The 20,246-nt window shown below is 44.0% G+C and overlaps 2 protein-coding genes across 2 annotated transcripts in view; one reads left to right on the forward strand and one right to left on the reverse strand.

Moving 5' to 3' along the window:
* LOC134339020 (histone H2AX-like) overlaps positions 1–20,246 on the forward strand; it is a 622,359-nt gene that overhangs the window by 84,239 nt on the left and 517,874 nt on the right. The window lies entirely within an intron of this gene.
* Positions 10,886–20,246, reverse strand: part of LOC134338713 (uncharacterized) — a 32,847-nt gene continuing 23,486 nt past the window's right edge. Inside the window, exons 8-14 of the mRNA XM_063034756.1 lie at positions 19,682–19,768; positions 17,027–17,054; positions 16,584–16,627; positions 15,365–15,392; positions 14,002–14,048; positions 13,128–13,168; positions 10,886–11,504 (exon numbers count right to left, since the gene is read on the reverse strand). Coding sequence (XP_062890826.1) covers positions 11,439–11,504; positions 13,128–13,168; positions 14,002–14,048; positions 15,365–15,392; positions 16,584–16,627; positions 17,027–17,054; positions 19,682–19,768 — 341 coding nt within the window. The 3' untranslated portion in view covers positions 10,886–11,438. The remainder of the gene's footprint in view (positions 11,505–13,127; positions 13,169–14,001; positions 14,049–15,364; positions 15,393–16,583; positions 16,628–17,026; positions 17,055–19,681; positions 19,769–20,246) is intronic.

Raw genomic sequence — 20,246 nt, forward strand, 5'->3', positions numbered from 1 at the left:
CCGTGCCGGAATTGGCCTGACCAGTCATCTTCGGACACACCGCATCCAGTCCCAAAGAGACTAATGGTGTCGAGGTCTTCATCGAGGACGATGGACCAACAAAAAAAAAGAAACAAAAGCTGGGTCAAATGGCAATGCAAAATAAAAGCACGAGATAGGTTACACGGAGTTACAGGTTGAAGAGGTCCGTTAGAGCATGGGAGGACAAATTCAGTTTCGTTTAATTGAATTGCAGGCGGTAGGAAGGCATTTGACTATCTGTACTGGGATGTGATGTGATTGCCTTATGGGCAATGTGCCACGTGTAATATGCTAACCGTGGGACTGGAAACTTGTGTATTTCCTTGTTATGTGTTACCGATTGCACAGCAAGTTCTAATGAAGGTGGGAAACCAAAAGGACCCTCTGTCATATATATCCTCTTACCACTTCGAGTGGAACAGTGGTGACTGGTTCATAGAGTCATGTAGTCGAAATGTAATGAATTATCCGGCGCGGAATCGGGTTCAAGTGCACCAAGATGCCATTTCAGATAGTTCAATTCTTCGGCGTTTCTCCGTGTCACTCTGAACGTTTCCTACCCATATATTACTCCGAGTACTTCTCGGTTATTGTTCAGTACCATCCACAGCCAGTTTCGCTGAAAGCTCATTCCATATACAGATATGTATGATTAAAGTAGACCATGGGTTCCTGTTAAGTGTCTGCCATCTCACCTTAAGAGCGTGTCCTCGTGTTCTTTAGTCTCCCTTTCCTGGGAGCGGAGCGTGCGCGTTGGCTGATCTAACGCAACATGTATAGTGAGAAATTCAATGGCTGATTAGGACCAATCTCCATAATCTTCGAGAGAGGGAGTCTATCATTGATTGCACAACGGTTGCATCTTTTACAGTTTCCGGTCAGTAGCATTAATCTTTCAATAATTTCTCCGCTTCCTGTTCCCTCTGTTGCAGTTAATTTGCTGGCAGTTGCGATACTGAGTCAAGGAAAGTGCGGTCTCTCCAAGTACATCACTGGCTACCTGGTGGCCATGGCCGTGTCCGATCTCCTGGTCGTTGTAACCGATCCGTTTTTGACGTGGACTATTCAGATATATTTCCCGCATACATCCCTGAGCATTACTCCCACGTGCATGGCTATCTATTTCCTGGTGTTTACAAACACTGTAGCTTCTGTCTGGCTGACAGCCGCCTTTACCTTCGATCGGTTCGTGGCCATTTGTTGTGATAAGCTGAGAACAAAATATTGGACCGCGAGAATGGCTGCTGTGGTTATAGCGACAGTGAGTGTGCTGGGCAGTTTGGAGTGTTTACCGTGGTGGTTTGTGTTAGAAACTTCCTACAACTTTAATAATATTCCTTGGGACTGTATTACGAAAAGAGTCTTCTATTCTTCTCCTGCATGGATCGCATATGATCTCCTTCACCGCATATTAACTTTGTGTGTTCCGTTCGTTCTGATCCTGTTGCTCAATGTGATGACGGTTAGACGACTGGCAGCAGCCAGCAGAGTGCGCCGGCAGCTTCGTGCAGGGAAAAATAAGGACCCCGAGGTTCAGAAACGCAAAATGTCCATCGTCCTGCTCTTCAGCATCACGGAAAGTTTTATTCTTTTGTGGGTAACACGGGTTTCCTTTGAATTCTTTAACAGAATTGCAAAGACAGCATATGAAAGCAGTCCCACCAGCAATTACTACATAATGGAAGCCACAACTGGGATGTTACAACTCCTCAGTGCCTGCACCAATACGGGTATTTACGTCGTGACGCAAAGTAAATTCAGGGAGGAGTTGAGGAACGGAGTGAAATACCCTCTGAAAAATGTATGACACTTTTCTCCTCAAAATATCGGTAGGGAGAGCCTTCTTTACACTCAGTGTCCCATCATACCGCGTGAGTTATATTTTTCAGTCTGACCGTTCCTTCTACAGGCTTCTCCCCCACAATTGAATTTCATACCTTATGTCTGATTCTACTTTTCTCGCTAGGACGCGTTCCTGACAGAATCATACTGTACGTGTACACTGCTGCAGAGGTAAGCGACATGCGATACATGATGGCTGTGATACATGGTCACATTGCCATGCTAAGTCTATTATAGAACAGTCGGCTCGAAACTTCTCAACCCTTTGCTAATCTGGGTTATTCAAACATCCTGTGACATTTCCTGTGCCATCAGGTGTTCACCCCAGATTTTGGCAAAGCCCGTGGTGAAATGTCACCACAGCATGGAGGTATACAGAGGTTTAAATAACGTTTGGATCGGCAATGATTGTTAGCGCAATGCAGCATGTCTCCAAACGCTTCGGGGCAACGTGCTCGTACCAACCACCGTCTCCCCTACACCCCAACCCTCATTGTGCCGCAGTTTCCTGCGTGTGGCCCATTATTCCTCTCAGCTCCTACCCATTAATTACCCATCCAAGTGTTTCTTAAGTGATATTATTGTACCTGCTTCGTCCACTTTCCTAAACCTGTCCTTCCATACACTCACCACCTTACCGGAAAAAAACTGTTACCTCTCATGTCCCTTTAAAATCTATCTTTGTCGCCTGAAGACTATGGCCTTTTTATTCGACTCCTACTCTTGAAGAAATACTCTTACTGCTCGTCTTATCTATGACTATCATCATTTTCAACATTAGGATAATGTCGCCCTTCAATCGCCTACATTACAAGAAATAAAAACTCGGCATGACTTACCTATCCCGGTAACCCGGACCTTCTAGTCCGGGTTATGTATTCGAAATTTCTTCTGAATTATTTCCAGATTAACCAGTATAACTCGGAGAAACACTCAGTTATCCGTATTGAAATCCATTTGTCACTCCCCGGCCCGCTTACCTAACTGATAGCGATCTTCTTGTAATCTACGATAACAATCATCGCCCCGTAAAAAACCCTCCTACTTCCCATCCATCATCAGTATCTTAAGACATAAGCCGCGGTTTGAATCAACGTACCCTCTAAGTTATTTTTGTTGCATTTGTACCGACAAACCGTTACTCTGAACAGGATATCTTATTGTACACGGCCTGAAATCTGCGCGAGATTTCCAGCTGCCGGGCAACAGAGATTATGTGTTCGGGGGCAATTCAGTTACTGCGCGGCCGCGCACACGCGTAGCTAACAGGGAACAGTGCCTTCTAAGCTCCAAGGAGAGCTGTTATTTCGGTATTCAGGATTTTAATATTTTTTATGGAAGCTCTTGCGATTTTCTTTACTCTTACCTGCTGCGTTCATTGCAAACCCTCCATTTGTCCTCCCGATTTCACTCTTAGGGCCGTTGTCAATCCTTTTATATTCAGCAACAGATACGCTCTGCCCCGACCTGTCCCGACCTGATAAGTCCAATTTATCTTCCTTGGTTTTCTTGACCATATCCTTAATACCTCTTGTTGATCGAAATGACCTGAATTTGCCAGGTGTACCCCTCACTCTAACAGGGACAGACTAAGCCTGGACGCTTGCAATCACCCTCTTAAAACCTCTATATCATCCATACCTACTTCGGCGCTCAGCCTCTGTTAAATTCTGTCTGGCTTTCCCAAATGAACTCTGCTCCAGTTGAGGGTCTGAACTTGAGGACTTGATCTATCATTTTCCATTGCTGTATTTAAAATAATTGAACTCCATATTTGGGGGGAGAGTAATGTGTGTGTGTGTGTGTGTGTGTGTGTGTGTGTGTGTGAGAGAGAGAGAGAGAGAGAGAGAGAGAGAGAGAGAGAGAAGGAGAGGAAGAGCGAGAGAGAGAGTGAGATTGAGTAATATACATACATACAGAAACACACACACAGCACTATAACTACTGTATATCTTTGTCTATTGTATTGTATTTACTTATAATATTATCTTTACATACACACATAAATATAATATAAATATTATTGATATATAAAATAATGCAAAATATTATATTTGTTTCCAGACTTCAGAAATGAACTGTTCTATAACACTGCAGTGTTGAAGTAATTGGATTACTAGAGGGACAATTACCTATAACAACTGAATGCATTGCATCACGGAAAACACCCTCTCTATCACTGAGCACATCTTCATGAAGCGTTATCATAAAAAGCAGCACCTTTCATCCGAGGCCCCAACATCGAGGAAATACTCTCTCCTCGCAGCTGCCATTGGAGACTCAAGACTCTCATCACCAGGTTGAAGAACAGTTATTATCCTTCAACCAACATGATCTTGAACGAGTGGAGATAACCTCTCAACTTCACGTGACCCATCATTGAAATGTTTGAAAACATATTGAGTCACTTTCAAAACACCTCCTCTTTTACTTCCAATATTTTTTGGTTATTTATTATTATTATTATTAGTAGTAGTTGTAGTAGTAGTAGTAGTAGTACTAGTAGTATTAGTATCTGCACCGTTTATTTATTTATTTATTAAGCCTGTGTCATGGTCCGTGGCGTATGGTGTTCTGGTTCACGGTCCGTGGTTCCTTGTTCCGGGGTTTCTGGTTTTCCCCAGTTTCTGTTGTAGGCACATGATTCTAGTTTTGGGGATGAGACATAAATCTCTCTGCAAACCAGGGATTCGCTGCTGGACTGTTCTGTTCCCCTCCTTGTCTTCCCCCGCCCCCCCTCGCCCGACTCTCTGCCTGGTCACCTCGCCTGACTCTTTGCCTGGACACTTCGCCCGACTCTCTGCCTGGACACCTAGCCTGGATACCACGCCTGTATACCCTGTCTGTATTGATGATGGGAGAAGGGGTCATCGGTGGGGGTGGAAGAGATTCCAAGTGATTCTCAAGATTCCAGCCTTGAACTCCAGGCCGGGTCTTTATATGCTGCTATTGTGACTCCCGTCTCCCCTTCCCCCACCAATACTCTGAAATCCCATCTCCTTCAGATCCCATCGTCAGCTCCTGGGTCCTCAGAGGCTCCATCTTCCTCTCACACCAACCCTCCCCTCTCCATTGACACCCCCAGTCTCCCCCCTCTGACCCCAGCTCTCATCCGTGCCGGGTCTTTACCATCCCCTCCGACCTTCAACTGTCAGAGGCAGAACGCTCTGTCCTCAGTAAGGGCCTCACCTTTGTCCCCCTTCGCCCACACCTCAGCGAGTTCTGCATCCGCCATGATGTGGAACTCTTCTTCCGCCGTCTCCGTCTCCGAGCCTACTTCTTCGGCAAGGACTCTTCCACCCCCACTGATGACCCCTTCTCCCGTCTTCAACCCTCCTCTTCTTCATGGACACCCCGCTCTGGTCTTCTGCCTGCTCTGTATCTCTTTATCGCTAACTGCCGACGGGACATCAACCGTCTCGACTTCACCGCACCTTGTCCCCATTCCAACCTCACTCCTTCGGAACGCTCTGCTCTCCACTCCCTCCGCACTAATCCTAACATTATTAAACCCGCTGATAAGGGGGGTGCTGTTGTAGTCTGGCGTACTGACCTCTACCTTGCCGAGGCACAGCGACAACTCGCGGATACCTCCTCTTATTTGCCCCTCGATGGTGATCCCACTAAGGAGCACTAGGCCATTGTCTCCCACACCATCACCGACTTTATCCGCTCAGGGGATCTCCCATCCACTGCTACCAACCTTATAGTTCCCTCACCTCGCACTTCCCGTTTCTACCTCCTACCCAAGATCCACAAACCTGCCTGTCCTGGCCGACCTATTGTCTCAGCTTGCTCCTGCCCCACCGAACTCGTTTCTGCATACCTCGACACGGTTTTATCCCCCCTTGTTCAAACCCTTCCTACCTATGTTCGTGACACTTCTCACGCTGTTAAACTTTTCGATGATTTTAAGTTCCCTGGCCCCCACCCCTTTATTTTCCCCATGGATGTCCAGTCCCTATATACTTCCATCCCCCATCAGCGAGGTCTCAAAGCTCTCCGCTTCTTTTTGGATTCCAGACCTAATCAGTTCCCCTCTACCACCACTCTGCTCCGTCTAGCAGAATTAGTCCTTACTCTTAATAATTTCTCCTTTGGCTCCTCACCTTTCCTCCAAAATAAAGGTGTAGCTATGGGCACCCGTATGGGTCCTAGCTATGCCTGCATTTTTGTTGGATTTGTGGAACAATCTATGTTCCGTGCCTATTCTGGTATCTGCCCCCCACTTTTCCTTCGCTACATCGACGACTTCATTGGCGCTGCTTCCTGCACGCATGCAGAGCTCGTTGACTTTATTAACTTTGCCTCCAACTTTCACCCTGCCGTCAAGTTTACCTGGTCCATCTCCGACACCTCCCTTCCCTTTCTAGATCTTTCTGTCTCTGTCTCTGGAGACAGCTTATCCACTGATGTCGACTATAAGCTTACTGACTCTCACAGCTATCTGGACTATTCCTGTTCTCACCCTGTCGCTTGTAAAAACGCCATCCCCTTCTCGCAACTCCTCCGTCTCCACCGCATCTGCTCTCAGGATGAGGCTTTTCATTCTAGGACGAGGGAGATGTCCTCCTTTTTTTAAAGAAAGGGGCTTCCCTTCCTCCACTATCAACTCTGCTCTGCCCCATTTCACGTACATCTGCTGTCACTCCATCCTCCCGCCACCCCACTAGGAATAAGATTCCCCTAGTCCTCACCTACCACCCCACCAGCCTCCGGGTCCAACATATTATTCTCCGTAACTTCCGCCACCTCCAACGGGATCCCACCACTAAGCACATCTTTCCCTCCCCACCTCTCTCTGCTTTCCGCAGGGATCGCTCCCTACGCGACTCCCTTGTCCATTCGTACCCCCCGCCACCATCCCTCCCCACTGATCTCCCTCCTGGCACTTATCCGTGTAATCAGAACAAGTGCTACACAAGTGCTATGAGAGAAAACTAGCAGGGAACACAAAAACTGACTGTAAAAGCTTTTATAGATATGCAAAAAGGAAAAGACTGGTAAAGACAAATGTAGGTCCCCTACAGACAGAAACAGGTGAATTGATTATGGGGAGCAAGGACATGGCAGACCAATTGAATAATCACTTTGGTTCTGTCTTCACTAAGGAGGACATAAATAATCTTCCAGAAATAGTAGGGGACAGAAGGTCCAGTGAGATGGAGGAACTGAGCGAAATACATGTTAGTAGGGAAGTGGTGTTAGGTAAATTGAAGGGATTGAAGGCAGATAAATCCCCAGGGCCAGATGGACTGCATCCCAGAGTGCTTAAGGAAGTAGCCCAAGAAATAGTGGATGCATTAGTGATAATTTTTCAAAAGTCGTTAGATTCTGGACTAGTTCCTGAGGATTGGAGGGTGGCTAATGTAACCCCACTTTTTAAAAAAGGAGGGAGAGAGAAACCGGGAAATTGTAGACCGGTTAGCCTAACGTCGGTGGTGGGGAAACTGCTGGAGTCAGTTATCAAAGATGTGATAACAGCACATTTGGAAAGCGGTGAAATCATCGGACAAAGTCAGCATGGATTTGTGAAAGGAAAATCATGTCTGACGAATCTCATAGAACTTTTTCAGGATGTAACTAGTAGAGCGGATAGGGGAGAACCAGTGGATGTGGTATATTTGGATTTTCAAAAGGCTTTTGACAAGGTTCCACACAGGAGGTTAGTGTGCAAACTTAAAGCACACGGTATTGGGGGTAAGGTATTGATGTGGATAGAGAATTGGTTAGCAGACAGGAAGCAAAGAGTGGGAATAAACAGGACCTTTTCAGAATGGCAGGCGGTGACTAGTGGGGTACCGCAAGGCTCAGTGCTGGGAACCCAGTTGTTTATAATATATATTAATGACTTGGATGAGGGAATTAAATGCAGCATCTCCAAATTTGCGGATGACACGAAGCTGGGTGGCAGTGTTAGCTGTGAGGAGGATGCTAAGAGGATGCAGAGTGACTTGGATAGGTTGAGTCAGCGGGCAAATTCATGGCAGATGCACTTTAATGTGGATAAATGTGAAGTTATCCACTTTGGTGGCAAAAATAGGAAAACAGATTATTATCTGAATGGTGGCCGATTAGGAAAAGGGGAGGTGCAACGAGACCTTGGTTTCATTGTATACCAGTCATTAAAAGTGGGCATGCAGGTACAGCAAGCGGTGAAAAAGTCGATGGTATGCTGGCATTTATAGCAAGAGGATTCGAGTACAGGAGCAGGGAGTTACTACTGCAGTTGTACAAGGCCTTGGTGAGACCACACCTGGAGTATTGTGTGCAGTTTTGGTCCCCTAATCTGAGGAAAGACATCCTTGCCATAGAGAGAGTACAAAGAACGTTCACCAGATTGATTCCTCGGATGGCAGGACTTTCATATGAATAAAGACTGGATGGACCAGGCTTGTACTCGTTGGAGTTTAGAAGATTGAGGGGGGATCTGATTGAAACGTATAAAATCCTAAAGGGATTGGACAGGCTAGATGCAGGAAGATTGTTCCCGATGTTGGGGAAGTCCAGAACGAGGGGTCGCAGTTTGAGGATAAAGGTAAAGCCTTTTAGGACCGAGATGAGGAAAAACTTCTTCACACAGAGAGTGGTGAATCTGTGGAATTCTCTGCCACAGGAAACAGTTGAGGCCAGTTCATTGGTTATATTTAAGGGGGAGTTAGATATGGCCCTTGTGGCTACGGGGATCAGGGGGTATGGACGGAAGGCTGGCGCAGGGTTCTGAGTTGGATGATCAGCCATGATCATAATGAATGGCGTTGCAGGCTCGAAGGGCCGAATGGCCTACTCCTGCACCTATTTTCTATGTTTCTATGTTTCTATGCCCTTACATTTCCTCCCTTACCACCATTCAGGGCCCCAAACAGTCCTTCCAGGTGAGGCGACACTTCACCTGTGAGTCGGCTAGGGTGATATACTGCGTCCGGTGCTCCCGATGTGGCCTCTTATATATTGGCGAGACCCGACGCAGACTGGGAGACCGCTTTGCTGAACACCTACGTCCTGTCCACCAGAGAAAGCAGGATCTCCCAGTGGCCACACATTTTAATTCCACATCCCTTTCTCATTCTGACATGTCTATCCACGGCCTCCTCTACTGTAAAGATGAAGCCACACTCAGGTTGGAGGAACAACACCTTATATTCCGTTTGAGTAGCCTCCAACCTCATGGCATGAACATCGTCTTCTCTAACTTCCGCTAATGCCCCACCTCCCCCTCGTACCCCATTTGTTACTTATTTTTATACACACATTCTTTCTCTCACTCTCCTTTTTCTCCCTCTGTCCCTCTGAATATACCCCTTGCCCATCCTCTGGGTTCCCCCCCCCCACCCGGCCTTGTCTTTCTTCCGGACCTTCTGTCCCGTGATCCTCTCGTATCCCTTTTGCCAATCACCTGTCTAGCTCCTGGCTCCATCCCTCCCCCTGCTGTCTTCTCCTATCATTTTGGATCTCCCCCCCCCCCCCCACTTTCAAATCTCTTACTCACTCTTCCTTCAGTTAGTCCTGACGAAGGATCTCGGCCTGAAACGTCGACTGCACCTTTGTTTGATTCTCGTCACTACGTTTAAGTGGAATTTAAGAAAGAATTCGAAACTGAAAACGGTGTTCATCGGTTCCGTGAAGTTTACATTTGGACCGACGTGAGTTGAAATAACCAGCGAAGAAATGGATCCTCACAATGAGGTCAGACTTTGGAGGAGGAGAAAGATTATGTGCCGCATTTCCCTGCAAGTTTATTATAACACAATTCTGCGACTGCATGAGAGTGACGATTGAAAGCAAGAACAAAGGAAATACAACCCTCACGTACCTGAAGACAGGACGGTAGGAGAGGGGGTGTGGAACCATGTGAAGAGGCAGAGAAATTCACTTGTATGCTTACAAAAATTGGGTATGGTACTGTTGCAGAACGAGAGCCAATGGAAAAGCTCGAAGAAAGACCGGTGTGTTTTCAGGACTTGTTCGGAGTTTATAAATCGGCAGTAGGTTCTGGGAAGATTATGAATCAGTTGTTATGAGATCTACGGGCCTGTGCGGGGAGCCGGAGTGCATTGTGCTCAGAGTTTTTTAAAGCTTCTGTATTGGTTAATTATTCTTTATCAAGCGTCGTTAATCGCTTAGATTTCATTGTTTTTTTTCTCGAACAACTTGCTCTTTGAAATAAGGTCTCCTGGTGTTTCCTGTTAAGTCTATATTAATAAGCCGCGGACTTAAAAGAAATTGCCGCAACTTCTGGTGCACACTCTCACTGATTGGACGCAGTTCAACTCTTAACCGGTAATTTACTATTGCTGTTTAATTGATTGTACAAATACACACACACACACACACACACACACACACACACATATGGTGTAATGACGGGTTCATGGGTTCATGGACTTACCAAAAGTCTAATGGCGAGGTGAATAAGCAGTTTCTAAGTCATTATGTGTGGGTCTTCATGCTCATGTACCTCAACCCGACGTTAACAGTTCATAATCTAACAACGAATGGGGAAGTTTACGCCTAATCAATCTTTCTGTTATCCGTACACCGCACAGGCAACATCTCAGAAGTTACAACTCTTCGGTAGCTACACCAACTGGTGTATTATATGTCCCGAACCAGAGTAAATTCAGAGGGGAATTGAAACAAGAGACATCTATAAGGGTCTTTTATGTTCTCCACGTGACGAATGCGGCTGTTCCAGGTGCTCCGGTTTCCTGCCACAGTCCTAATTAATGGATAGTAGTTCGATTGGTCATTGTAAATTGTTTTGGGATTGGGCTAGTGCTAAATAGGTGGGTTGCAGGGCAATGCCGGAACCGTCTGTTTCCTGTTCTATCTCCAAACAAGCAAGCAAATAAACAAACAAACAAATACATAAATAAATAAAATTTATATAAAAACAAGAAATATGAATCAACTTTCAGTGGAAGGATTTAGGAATACAATCTTTCACCAATAGTTCGAATTTAGTATACTCTGTCAAGGAGAACTGCGGATGGTCATTTTTTAAATGCATTAAGATCTTTATTTTTTGTTGATTTGTATAATGTCAAGTTAGAAGCAAAAGAGGTGGTTGTGCGGTAAATTATGAGAAATGAGACAACAAAATTCTAAACGGGACCCGTGGCCCGACTGACATAATAATGATGCAATTCTGCACTTCATTCCAATGCATTTGGAGCTGATTTGAAGCTCTGGATATCAGATTACAAGCTGTCAATGCGAAAAGGGAGAGCATCAATGTGCTTTTAGTATAAATTATTCGAGTATACAGTTTGGCGGGATAATCGCTTAGGGCCGAACAGTTTCTGCTGCCCACGTGATTGTCGCTAGCTACTGAACAACAACTCAGACGGCAGTTCCCTGACGAATCAATGGATTAAAGAAGGCGTCATCATCTTTTCTTCTTCACTGGCAGTCGGGCAAGGCGTCGCGAGTGAAGTTCCGTGTCAGAAGGGCGTTAGAAAATCTGTATAGCGCATTCATCTCTTTCAAAACTATTTTACAATCCCCATGGTCAAGGCTTTGATCATTCCCGAGCATGAAGTTGGACACAGGCTCCCCTAGAACCCTTGAAACGTCTATTGCTTCACTGCTGCATAGACCGTTCCATCATCATTGTGGATTTCAAAGTTGTCTTGGTGATTCTAAGGAGAGCAGTTTAATTGGTTAAGTAACGCACGTGATTGTCGGTAATTCAGTCAACAGATGAAAACTGTTCTATCAGAGGAGGAAAATAATACATATACGATATTTTGTGCTTCTATGAAGTCTGGATCTGAACTTCAGCGATTATTGGTTGGTACGAAATTGCCTCGCAATGTTTTTTTTTTCGGATGATATCAAGAATAACACCTGTTTAGTACACCTGGGAGGTGATCCAATGAACCGAGTCTACTGCCGTCAAATATTCACCAATAGTTATTCCTAGCACTGAAACTTCAGAGCACAGTAAGGCTCATATTTTAGGTGGTACAGGCGTGACTTGACCGCAATATGAATGTGTTACTCAATCGCTGACTTATTTTTCTCTCTCTCTCTAGGCAGCGCGATTTTGCACGAAACAACATAAGGATCGATCCAAATAGCATGGCTTGTATCATACGTGAAGTCAAAGGTATATGTAGTTATCTCATCGCCCCACACTAATACTGCTCTGATTTCTCCCTTCATCAGTTTACTCAACAGTGATTAAAAATAACGGGAATTTTCTTTCGAAAATCGAAGGGGTATATTTCCCATTCAGGATATGGACAGTCTTTAAGTATTATCTTCAGTTCTGATCAAATCATTATAGGAAAGACATCGGAAGCTTTAGGGAAGGTGCAGAGGAGATCTGCCAGGATGCTCCCGGGTTAGCGAGCATGCCTCATAAGGAAAGGTTAAGCGACCTAGTGGTTTTCCCTTTGGAGTGAAGGAGGATGAGAGGTGACTTGTACAATATAATGAGGCATAAATAGAGGGGACAACCAGAGACTTATTCCGAGGACGAAAGTGGCTACTTCCAACGGGCATATCTTTATGGTGTTATAGAAAGTAGATGGGAGCGGGGTTTATCGGGTGATTTTTTAATATACTTTACATACGGAGAGCGGTAGACGCGTGGAATACGCTACCGGGGACGGCAGTAGAGGAAGATACAAATAAATTCCTCTCACGTTTATAATTGGAAGCGCGAGAAGAGTTTATTCATCATATACGCCGGGAAAGCACTAGATTCTTTTTCAGAGGAAGATACATTCGGAACATTTAAGAGAAAGTGACTCTTAAATAGAAACATCGGTGAAAGAACTCCAGCTTCGGCGGTCGCAGGCCCTGCTGCAAAAGCAAGACGGAAGAGTTTGCGACAAGCAGTCGCATCTCGTAAAAATCCTGAATTACAGAAACGCCAACAGAAACTCCAAAGATCTCATTCCCTGGAGACGAATGAGCTTCCTATCAAAGACATATAATGTTGTGCAGGTAAAGTGGAAGCTACAGGATCGGAAACCCCTCTACCAGCCTAGGACTGCGCAGGACAGCGAGCTGCATTCGGATGTCTACGCCCCAATAGGGGCGATAGGCTTAACCAACGGAAGATGAGGAGCAATAATGCTATGCAGGAGTGTAGGGTTGGATTGACCTTGGAGTAGGTATAGTTAGGGCGCAATATCGTGATTAGAAGGGTTTGTACTGCCCTATGTTCTATATTGTATGTTGTATTCATGGGAGTTTTGTTTGCGGCAAACATCTAAATCGAAATTATTATCGAAATATAATTTTATACTCACGTTCCGTTCCTTTGTTTGAAGTTCCATCGTAATATCAGCATCTACAACAGATTAACAAATTATGGCTATTTCCATATTTCAAACGGGTTGAAAGATAGCATTTCGGTCCATTGAATACATTCTGTCCTTTCCCTATTTCTGAATCTTTTCTACATTCTCATGAAACTCTCCATCCTTCTAGATTCTGCCTTCTACATATTAGCATAAATTTAAACTGGGTGATTAAATTTGCATTCTACCAGTCTCTTTGAAACACGATTTTAATGAGATAGTGCAAACTCCACACAAGAAGAACCGCAGGTCAAAATTTAAGATGGGTACTGGAGCTCTGAGATAGCAGTGCGATGAACTGAGCGAATGTCCTCCCCCACCCCCACCACAGCCAAATGTCGGTTACTCTGTGGTCCATATTTACTCTTAACTTGGATAAAAAAATGTAGAATATATGTCCCCTTCTGTTTCCTGTGATTATCAAGATTATAATGTAGGGCGCATCCAACAGGGGAGTCGTTTCCTAAGATCAGGACATTTCTAATTCAATAAGACCGAAACTCTCCACTCTCTTTTGTGTTAACTAATAACCCTGAGCTCACTATGAATTTAAAAAGAAAGAGTACCGAATATACGGTCGTCGTTGGGTTTAAACATGTCCAACAATCCCCATAACGAACGAGTAGTTTTCAAATTACGATGTCTCCTCACTGACTCCTTCACAGCTCCAAAAATACTAATTCAATACTGACTTCCGCTGATAATTGTGTGGAGATTATTTTCTCTATTTGACCGCATGGATTTATGATTTATGAAATGATACACAGACTAATCTAAACACCGCACGCAGAATACTGAACAAGAAATGTAACACAGAACATACAGACGACGTTGCCATCACTTCGGTCTTTCGACGGCGACAGAGCTGCCCTTAAAATGAAATGTTCTGGTGTCAGTCATCTTACTTTGCAGAGAGAACGATTAAAATCAGGGTCCCTACCTTTGGTATGCCATTGACAAATGCAATTCAGCTAAGCGTGCATGGACCTCAGGTTGGGGACCCCTGTTTAAATTATTACGGTTAATGGAAAATACTTTGCAAGTTAAGATCAGGAGTGTGGGGTTAATTGTCAAGGAGGAAGCAACTGTATTCAAAAAAAAAATGGGCTGATGTGTAAAATATCAAAGTATTGACAGGTGATAGGCGACATTTATGGAAATGAATAAACAGTCCAAGACCCTTCTTCAGGACGAAGAAGGAAGGGGGAACACGCCTGAATAAAAAGGTTGGAGAGGGGAATGAGACTAGCTGGAAGGTTATAGGTGAAGCCAGGTTTGTGGAAAAGGTAAAGGACTGGTGAAGAAGGAAACTGATAGTGGAAGAGCGAGGGGCGAGGAGTGAAGTGGGGCGGGACAGGAAGAAGTGACAGGCAGGCTAGAAGAAGTAAAATGTCTGAGTGGGGAATGGAGGAAGAGGGGGCGGGAGTAAGAGTACTTTTTTTTTAACTGGATGGAGAAACCGATATTCATGGCATCAGGTTAGAAGCTACCCAGACGGATTATAAAGTGTTGCTCCTCCAACCTGACTGTAGGCTCATCTTGGCACAAGAGCCGGGCCATAAACCACATGACGGAAAGGGAAAGCAGATTCAGAATGAAAATGTTTGTCCACCGGGGAGTTCAGCTTTTGGCGGCTGAGAGAAGGTGCTCGATGAAGCAGTCCCCCAATTTACGACGGGTGTCACTAATGTAGAGGAGGGGGCACCGTAGACAAACGACAACTCCCGCACATTAACTTAATTCGGCATCATGTATGTTCATCCAACTTTGCAGACCAAGTGGACTTCGGAGAGAGCTGGAGAGAAAGAGGAGAGGAAGGAGACAGAAAAAACTCTTCCGCAAGCGATGCCACATGCAACATCTAGAAATATTTAAAACGCTATCTAATAAAACTTTGAATGAAGAGAGTGAAAGCAAGTCAGTAGGCAAAAGACAAGGGGAGTGGTTTACTTGCACGTTATTTCAGTCTTTTCACCAGTACCGAGACCCAAGCAGACAAATTAATTGATGCAAATTCCTTTCTCGGTATTAAATCTGCATATGATTTGATGAATGCTTGTTATTGTCGTGCCTGCTTAAAAACCTTTTGCCGAAGTAATCAGAAATACTAGAGTGATAAAAAAAATTCTGGTGTGCCTGCCCCCGAGCATTATGCACCAACGTTCCCATTAAAAATATGTTCTCACCTCTGATTTCCATGATCTCGGTCGTCAGCTGTAAAAGGCGCAGAGATGAAAGATAATTTTACAAAGTTAATGTAATTTAGCACCTTCGCGGGATAGGAAATTTAATGGAATAAAACGAATCTGAGCTCATTGTAACAAAATGAAGTCAACATAAAATTCACCACTCTGAAGGCAAGCCCAGATTTACATCAACCCAGCGGAAGATGAAAGAGACTGGTCTAAACAAAAGTATCGCTAGCGCTGAAAGGTAAGTTGCAAGTTCCCCAAACACTGAGTGAATCATCAGCATTGTAGAGAGCGTAGAACAGGTTCGAGATTTCAGATCGGGCTCCTTTCCTGAGATCCCACCAGAGTGTTAGCGGTTTTGCAATATTTTCTATTAGATGTGATTCTTAGCTTCTGTTGACCACTCTGTACATGTTTATTAATATACTTGATGCGACTTTCTAATACTCACTCTACGTCTGTCATCTATCAATTATAGTCAGCATTCAATTAATGGATAATACAGCGACAAAAGTTTAACTGTTCGTTACGGTTTCTTGTAAAACACAGACACAAATACCATATGTTGATAGTGAATGTGATTCGGAGCAGATCTAATGGCATCCTGCTGATTGCAGATACAGGAGAATTTCAGTAATTGAATTGTAACCATTCTGCTATATCCCCTGTTAACTAAAACTCGCCGTGCATAAATAGGAAAACAGATGGCAAAAATAGGAAAACAGATTATTATCTGAATGGTGGCCGATTAGGAAAAGGGGAGGTGCAACGAGACCTGGGTGTCATTATACACCAGTCATTGAAAGTGGGCATGCAGGTACAGCAGGCGGTGAAAAAGGCGAATGATATGCTGGCATATATAGCGAGAAGATTCGAGTACAGGAGCAGGGAGGTACTGCTGCAGTTGTACAAGGCCTTGGTGGGACCACACCTGGAGTATTGTGTGCAGTTTTGGTCCCCTAATCTGAGGAAAGACATCCTTGCCGCTCTGCCACAGGAAACAGTTAAGACCAGTTCATTGGCTATATTTAAGAGGGAGTTAGATATGGCCCTTGTGGCTACGGGGGTCAGGGGGTATGGAGGGAAGGCTGGGGCGGGGTTCTGAGTTGGATGATTAGCCATGATCATAATAAATGGCGGTGCAGGCTCGAAGGGCCGAATGGCCTACTCCTGCACCTATTTTTCTATAAGAGTTATTCAACATGAAACTTACGAGTGATGCTGGCATATACGTGGTCTTCAGCAGCTGACTCTGTCCTTAGAACAATAAAATCAACAAATGTTTCATTTTAATTGACAAGACAAAGGTTATAGCAAAATCGTTTTCAGACAAGAATTGTGCCTCTCATATACTAAAGAGGACGCGTTATCTTTATGGAGGATACAGATAGGCACCAACGCAAGAAAATATATAAGTGAATGATGCAGATCTTGACAGATTCGATAAATGAGAAACATGTGAAATTATGAACCATTGTGGGAAATATTGCAAATGTCAGACTTGTTTAACGGGGAAATGTTTAAAGTTATAGGGTTTATGAGGAACGTGTGGCATTTTTATACGATACAATGGCTTTTAATATGCAGATACGATATTCAGTTCGATGAAAATGATGGGTATTTATTCCACGCAGGCCTCGGAAATTATGTACTCACTTCTTTCCACTACGACCTCTTATCTTCCCTGTGGACGACATAACAGTAACATACTGTAAATATTAAATGAAAAAAAATGTTTTAAAATCAGATTTTTATTTGTTGTTTATTTTTAGAGACACACCGCAGAACAGACCTATACTGGCCCCTCAGACCGGGCCGCCAGGTAACCCCAATTTAGCCCCTGCCTAATCACGAGTCAATTTGCAATGACCAATTAACCTACCAACTGGTATGTGTTTGGATTGTGGAAGTAAAGAGAGTATCCTGAGGAAGCTCACACGGTCACGGGGAGAACGTACAAACATCTTGCCGTTAGTTGGAAGTATTTTTGAATATCAAGAATTAGTGCACGGTATAACAAGTCTGCCATTAATTTATAAGGTTTAAGCCAAATATTACAAGTGTCTGAGTCCATAAAAGATGAAATATAATGAGTGCTATAAAAACTTTGTGGATGATGAAAACTGAAATATAAGCATTACATACTGGAAACACACGACATGCTGTTCAGCATCCAGGGAAGGTGAAAAGGTTTAATGTGTCCGATCGAAGAATTTTGAGACACGGAAGGAAAGAAAACCATCATGTTAATCAGACAGGCGTGAGTGCGGATCGGTAATGTAAAAGAGCAGTGCGGTGAAAGGATGAGACCAGGATTGGTCAGGCTTGCATTGTGAAGAAATGTTGAGGTACCTCCAAGAAACAGAGGTCCAAAATTGCTGAGGGCATTTGGAAAGGAATTAGCGAACAGATCGATCTGATATTTTGTAGACTTGATCGTCTTGCTGAAAACCCATAGCTCCAGCAGAACTAAGTATTATCTCCGCCTAGTTCACTCAAAAATAAGCAGCAGCGGATTTAAGTATGGGTGCATCAGTGTAAGGAAAGATTTAAGTGCTGTTTCTCATTGATATATCAGCAAAAATAAAATGGAAGCCTATGAGTTGAAATGGTGTTAGCTTGGAGTGGGATTGTTTGGAGAAAATACAAGAGAACTAGTCGATAGTAGTGTTTTAAAACAGTTTAGGGCGTACAAGTTTACTGTCCTAATAGTGGGAGATGGTGAAAACATGTTTTTTTCACGGGAGCTGAGGTCATTGTGCGGGTGCGTGTACCAAATGCATTGAAAAGTACGAGTGCAAAGGGAAAATGGGCATCTTCTTGACGTGCAAAGGGAGAGAGTTTTCTCCTAGGCTAGGCCACGGCTCGTAGCTAGTTCTGTGGTAAGGAAAAGTATTTCGAGGGAGGGAGGGGGAGAGAGGGAAAGAGAGAGAGAGAGAGAGAGAGAGAGAGAGAGAGAGAGAGAGAGAGAGAGAGACAGACAGAGAGAGAGAGACAGAGAGAGAGAGAGAAAATGCCATCCCATTCTCTCAATTCCTCTGTCTCCGCCGCATCTGCTCTCAGGATGAGGCTTTTCATTCCAGGATGAAGGAGATGTCCTCCTTTTTTAAAGAAAGGGGTTTCCCTTCCTGCACCATCAACTCTGCCCATCCTCTGGGTTCCCCTCTCCCCCTTTCTTTCTCCGTTGGCCTCCCGTCCCATGATCCTCTCATATCAACTTTTGCCAATCAACTTTCCAGCTCTTAGCTCCAACCCTTCCCCCTGCTGTCTTCTCCTATCATTTCGGATGTCCCCCTCCCCCTCCCACTTTCAAATCTCTTACTATCTCTTCTTTCAGTTAGTCCTGACGAAGGGTCTCGACCCGAAACTTCGACTGTACATCTTCCTATAGATGCTGCCTGGTCTTCTGCGTTCACCAGCAATTTTTATGTGTATTGCTTGAAATTCCAGCATCTGTAGATTTCCTCGAGAAAGAAAGAGTGACAGAGAGAGAGAGAGAGAGAGAGAGAGAGAGAGAGGGAGAGAGAGAGAGAGAGAGAGTGTGTGAGAGGGAAGTATAATTTTGATTTCTGTACTGCTGCTACTGTAAAAATTTGGTTTTTTTTCTGTATTTTATTTGTGATAGTTCGAATAAAATGATTTTTTTTTGCGGCTTTGAACACGTGTGTCGTCTCCTTTGTTTGCGGATACCCTGAGGTGGCCAGGAAACAGAACATAGCCAATTTTAAAATATCTTTTTTTTTACCATCAGATGCCGAGTAGATGGAAGGGAGCCATTTGTAAATTCGGATACCGTGCTACATACAGTTTAATAATTGAAATGTGAATTTTAACTCATCTAGTTGTGTTATTATTGATCCAGACAATGAACAATATCCGTTCTTCGTAATAATACATGCTACGGAATCGAGACTCGTCGGCTCGTCAAGTCCGCACCGCCCATTAAGCACGCATTTAAACCAATCCCACTTTAATCTCCCAACATTCCAATTAACTCTCCCCTTGGTTCTGCCATTTGTTTAAATAGTAGGGATATTTGCAATGTCAAAACCGACATCAATTTGGACTCCTAAGATAAACCTTGCCTTCCGAGAGCAAACCAATCTGGTTAAATGCAGAACGGCCAAGTCCACGCAAGTAGGATCAGAATAGGAATTTCGGAATATTACCCATCCATGCATCTTTTTCTCAGTATACAGTTTTAAACTCAAAAACGAATTGTCCAGCACTGTACATTGTTTCAGTGGTATCAAGGTGATACATATGGTTACAGTTACTTATAATAGAGCTTACTCACATAAACTAACCTACCATTTTTCCAGCAGTAGATGCCCACTATAGCACAGACTACGAGCAGTATGACAGCAGGAATTAGGATCCATTCCCAGAAGAATTTACCTTAGCATAGAATATTAAATATATGAAATATATATTCCGTCATTGATCAACGTTTAACAGTCTTTATTGTGTTTACTGAGAACATTAAATGCTTTCTGGACGAAGATTTCTGACCGAAATGAGGGAGTAATTAGGGAGGGGGTGGGCAGACGAAATGAAAGATAAATATCCTAAGCGCAGTTTTAACTGTTCGATGTCTGCTAAGTCACTGATATAAGCTGAGTAATTAGTCCTGCATTTATCTCACCAAGACGCGTAGGCATGTGCAAACTTTAACGGAGAGCAACTCCTCTCACCTTCAACATTACGTCTGCTCGATTGACAGAGCACCAACGCAAGAATCAACCGGGCGAACAATTGTAGAACTACCGTATAGCACGCTAGCATTTTCCCCTCGAGAGCACAAGAATCTACGGCCCACTGTCCCGAAATATACAGTGTTTATTTCTTACTGCGAATATGACCTGGTGCGCACTGT

Source organism: Mobula hypostoma, chromosome 28, assembly GCF_963921235.1.
Source record: "Mobula hypostoma chromosome 28, sMobHyp1.1, whole genome shotgun sequence".
Classification (NCBI taxonomy): Eukaryota; Metazoa; Chordata; class Chondrichthyes; order Myliobatiformes; family Myliobatidae; genus Mobula; species Mobula hypostoma.